This window comes from Atta cephalotes, assembly GCF_000143395.1.
Source record: "Atta cephalotes unplaced genomic scaffold scaffold00017, whole genome shotgun sequence".
Lineage (NCBI taxonomy): Eukaryota > Metazoa > Arthropoda > Insecta > Hymenoptera > Formicidae > Atta > Atta cephalotes.
In genome coordinates this window covers 858,178-863,556 of record NW_012130081.1, presented here as the reverse complement: position 1 = coordinate 863,556, position 5,379 = coordinate 858,178, and the positions used below count along the sequence as shown (strand labels likewise).

Here is a 5,379-nt window from a genome sequence, read left to right as displayed (position 1 = left end):
TATATATTATATATATATATATATATATATATATATATATATATATATATATTAGTAGGAACAATTTCACGACGTTCGCGTCGTGCACGTTTCAGTGGCGAATCTTCCTTTAACTTTTCTCTACGCCTCGCGAAAATAGAAGAAATCTCTATCGCGCTAAGAACATTACGTTTGCGCAAGCAACGAATAATAATATATTCGTTGCATTATTCGAGAAGCCGTGTGTTTAAACGCATTTACGTTCAAACATAGCAGTCTCTCATCGCGAGATCGCGGAATAAATTTAATCGCCTTTTATCGTAGTTCGTTAATAATTAGTGCAATTTACAATCTCGAAAACCGCGCCGATTTTACTTCTAATATTTTATTACTGACATATGATAACTACCGTATTTTTTTCCTGTCAACAACAAACTTAAATCACTACTTAACTACGTCATGGCAAGCTTAAAATATCTGTCCCAAAAGAAATGTTGCATGCAAGAGATGATAGGATGAAAAGGTGAGGTTAAAGAGAAACTAAAAATGGAATTAAATATTCCACATTTTTTTCTCCTTTTTTTAAGTTACTTACTTGAAAAGAAAAACAGAATATAAACAACAAATCCAGTTGTAATTAGCCAAAATTAAATCAAATCTTAAATGGGTCAACGCACGTAATCTATACAAATATGTCAAAATGATTGACATACTTTTTTCAGTACTTTTTTTACTCTTCGAACTCACATTTAACATTGAATAAAAAAATGTTCTCAAAAAAACAACTTTTTTTCAATTCAAAAGATTAATTAAATATCAAAAGCGTGTATATGTACAATCGAGATGCTTTATTCACTATCGATATAGAGGCGATTTAATTGTGATCCAGTTTCGCTCCACTGTTTTTCAATTCAAAATAAATATAAATATAATAATTCAGTTATGATTGTGTTTCAACGTTATTTAAATTTATCCGTTTCATCTGATAAATTAAGTATTTAGTATTCATATTTTGTTATTTAATACAGATATGTTTTTATACATAAGTAATACATAAGTATTTTTAATTAAGTTACAAAATTATCAGTTACCTTTTGCAAAATTCTTCAATTTTTTTAGGCATTAGAGAATATTTTACTTGTTTTAAAATTAAAAAATTCATTTTCTTTTTGTAACAAATTGCAATTAAAGTAAATAGTTACCTTTCGAAAAATATATACAAGCTGTAATTTATTGATATTTATAGTGCTTAAAGCTATATAGAGAATTACATGATATTCCGCTAAAATATTTATCTTAAAAATCCAATACCTGAATTTGAACAAATTGATGATGTGAATAATTATATTTAAATTCCACTAAAGAATATTTAATTGGAGCAAGACTAAAACACAATTATCGTACTCATATCGCGAATAAAGTCTATAATAGTTTCAGATGCGCCTGCAATTACAAGAATATTTTATAATCCATATCAATTTTTTTTAGTGAGCAGGAGACAGTTATGTATTAAACGTTATTAACATAATTACATTATATACGAATGACATTTTTTGTTTCTAAAAATTCCTCTAGTCATTTAAATAAAAATAAATACAGAAATGTCAAATTTTCATAAAAAGACTTATTATTTAATAATAATAATTTTTATTTTTATGGCAAAATAATAAATTATAAAAGAAAATATATTTGACTTTCTGGAGAATTTTTTATGAAATTGAGTGTCATTCATATATGAATGACATGGCATTAATATATCAAAGTATTCCAATTATGTGCATCTGATAGATACGATATGATACTATTCGCTACGCACATTACCCAAATAAAAAGTTTTTAAATAACTAAATGTTGTCTGAAAGTCTAAAGTTTTTATAAATTTAAGTGATATAAAAATGTGTGTTCAACATTTATAATAATAATAACATAATAACAAATGTGTTAATTATCGCACATAAATTTTTAAGTCATTTAAACTTTTGAGAAATAAATAGCAAAATTGCCTTGCCTAGTCATCATATTTGATATCTTAGAGCTTGCAACAATCAAACCTTGCGATCATTGTTGTTCTGCGATCCAACGGCGTACTTCATCTTCTCTTCATTTATTGAGATTCGTTAGTCTGTTCTATCATCTATTATGTGCACTGAGGTAGATGGATGGAATATTTGTGGCGTATATGTGGGTGCTCTCCATCGCGCATACGCGCTGTATACATATATATGTGTGTATCTGTATGCATGTATGTGTATGTGCGTGTTGCATATGCATAGTTTTGCATATATACATATGCTTACTTGCTGTAATGGCAATTAAGTGACTCTAATCCAACAAGCAAGCTTATCCACGCACCATCTAATCTGTTTGCGTCAAAATACTTTGAAGACTTTTTAATTTTTCAAACATATCTGGCATCCGATAAACTTCACAAGTTATTTCACGCAGTAATAGAGCAGGCAATAAGAAACAAGAATCGTTGGTCGATTCTTCGGATGGACGATCTGGCATATATATTACTTTCCTTGCTTCATTCAAACAAGAATTGTCGCGAACGCCAATTAATGCCGCAAATTGCAGATCATTTCGAGGAACTCGTCATTAATTCGAAGATGTTCTTTAAAATCATTAGCTATTCTAAAAGGAAGGAATTATTCCTTTATCACTTCTGGCTCCTCATTCTCGCTAAATTCGTCATCATCCGCACCTGACGATTCCGCTTCATCGACAAGTCCGCTGTGTCTGTCAAATTCCTGTCTGTCCTCATGAACAACTCCGGAACCTCGACCCTCGTCTCTGCCAATGATAGGATAATCTTCCAAGCTGCGACTGCCGTGTTTTTCCAGATTCATGCGCATCTTAGCGGCATGTGCATGCACGGCGGCCGCATGCTCAGGGCCAAGTCCTATCGCCGATAGGCCAGAGTTCTCTGCAATAAACTGCAAATAGGTGTCCAAAATCGCCGAGCCAGCAATCGCACTAGTATTGTGGCCTGAATGATGACTGCCATGTGGCAGTGGTGCCATGTTGAGATCACCATTACCATGCATGGCATCCAAGGACTTGGGGACGATCGTTGTCGAATTCTTGCTATTGCTGCTACTGTTGCTGTTGCCGCTTACCTTAGTAATAACGGTGTTCGAAAGTGGCGAACTATACCTAAGGCTAAGGTCTTCGGGATCATCACCGCCGCAGCTGTCAACTTCGGATGCACCTGCACGAGGTGGCTCCAACCTCATGTCGCTTCTTCGAGATGCTGTTGGACTGGCTCGTGCGCGAAGTTCAGCCGGACTCACCTTGACTCCAGCCTTAGCTAATAAACGGGACGCCAATTCTGGATCGAATTTACTGGGCATCGGCATAACTGGAAGATCTTTCGTACTGATGCCTCGATGTTGTCTCGACATGTGTGAATGTAGAGAATTCCGAGACTTTGCTACTGTTCCGCATAAAACACAGCGATATCCTGGACAGACTGTATGTTTGTCTTCCAAATGAGTGCGTAATGTATGTGCTGAACGATACATCTTTCCGCACTTCGGACAAGGCCTAGGATCCGTTGCACGAACTCGAATCATATCCAGACTTCGTCGAGTGACTGAAAATAAATGATGGATGGGTAAGAGCATGTACCTCTTTTTTTATGGAAGAAAGAAAATTGGATCATTGATGATCAATATATAACCGCTTGACAATGATTTTTTCGATAGGAATTTTGATTTATATCGATATTCCAAATTTTATTCTCTCATTAAAGGCAATTAATTTTGTAAATAATTAAAATTATATCGTCTAATTTTATATTATATTGTTGAGTTGAGAAAGAATAAAAATAATAGAAAAACTGTTGATGAAACAAAAAAGTTCTACTTACATAAAAATACGATAAGAGAGAATTACACGAAATATTAACTGTCTTTCTTTTAAAATCGATCACATCGATGTTGTAATCGAGTGTTATAACTATTCATAAGAGATTGTGGAAATATAATACTCTGAATTTTTCTGTGAGTACTTTTTATTGTACAAAGCATTACTTAAATAGTATAGACTTTATTTCGTACATCTTATATATATATTTATATATATATATATATATGTATATAGAAGCTAGTATCTGCTAAAATAATATGTACGGTATTCTATACATTATTTATAGTACGAGTTGTCAGCCAGGAAAAGATAAAACCGATAATAAATAATATTAATAAATGAACAAGATTACTTTGCAACGCCCGATTTTCCAAACAATATAATATCGAATATATAATACATTTCGTATATAAATTAATAAAAATTTTATGCAAATTCTGTCTTACCATTAACACTTTTCGTTGGGTCATCTCCAATTTGACTCATGTAATGTCTTTTATTTAGTATTTGGAATGCAAAATCACGTAGAAAAGGAATTATATCCTGAATGAATTATTCAAAGTTATAGTAAATTATTTTTTAGTAAAAAAGGAAAATCTGTAAATCTCCTCATATAAGCCATAAATTGAATTAATATCATCAATTTTGGTCTTTTTTCATCCTTCTTATTGTGATCTACTTCGGAAAAATAATAATTCACCATAACTTTGAATAATTCATTCAACACATAATTCTTTTTCTATGTAATTCTATACTCCAAATACTAAATAAAAAAAGATTATCTGAGCCAAATTGGAGGTAGCCCAATAAAAAGTGTGTTAATGGTTAAAAACTAATATATATTGTATTTTAATACTTCCTTTTGAGATCCGCAACTAACAACTCGTACATTCACAGAAATATATATAAATATATTTCCTTGTGTTTATTCGCGGCGTATTCTAGTATATGCACGATTTCGAACGTAACGTCTTTTGGGGCACTCTTGACCTAAGAAATACTGAAACGTAAGACGTAGAAAAATAAGGCTAGGCATTGTTAAGCGACCTGTACTTCTGGTCGACGTATTCATTCGCAATTCATTCACTCACATAGTAATCTGCATATTTTCATGCATTTCGTGTATGCACGCCAGCATTCCTCACACACATAGCGCAATTTCGTGTCTCTTCGCGATCATAAGAGTAAAACGGATCTTTAGAACCGCTCGGTTTCGTCGTAGTCATCGTGCGCTCTTCTGTTCAGTTTCTACACTCTTAAGACTATATTATTTAACATAAGGCTGGCTTACTCAGCTTAGAGGAACATTGTTTTCTCTCTTAGATACGTAATCTAATTCTTATATCAATGTCCGGCGTACGCCGGATGTCGCAGTGTGTAAGTATATCATTTCATTCTCTACGGCGTGATCTACGCTTCAGGCTCTACAGGAAATACTGTTTCGTTTTACATTTTATACAAAATCAACTCTATGTATATCTCTTTATGTGTATATATATATATATATATATATATATATATATATATATA

The 5,379-nt window shown here is 32.4% G+C and overlaps 1 protein-coding gene across 1 annotated transcript in view; it reads right to left on the bottom strand.

Moving 5' to 3' along the window:
• Positions 1 to 2,627: 2,627 nt before the first annotated feature.
• LOC105618481 (protein abrupt) overlaps positions 2,628 to 5,379 on the bottom strand; it is a 59,663-nt gene continuing 56,911 nt past the window's right edge. The window contains exon 6 of the mRNA XM_012200013.1: positions 2,628 to 3,574. Coding sequence (XP_012055403.1) covers positions 2,628 to 3,574 — 947 coding nt within the window. The remainder of the gene's footprint in view (positions 3,575 to 5,379) is intronic.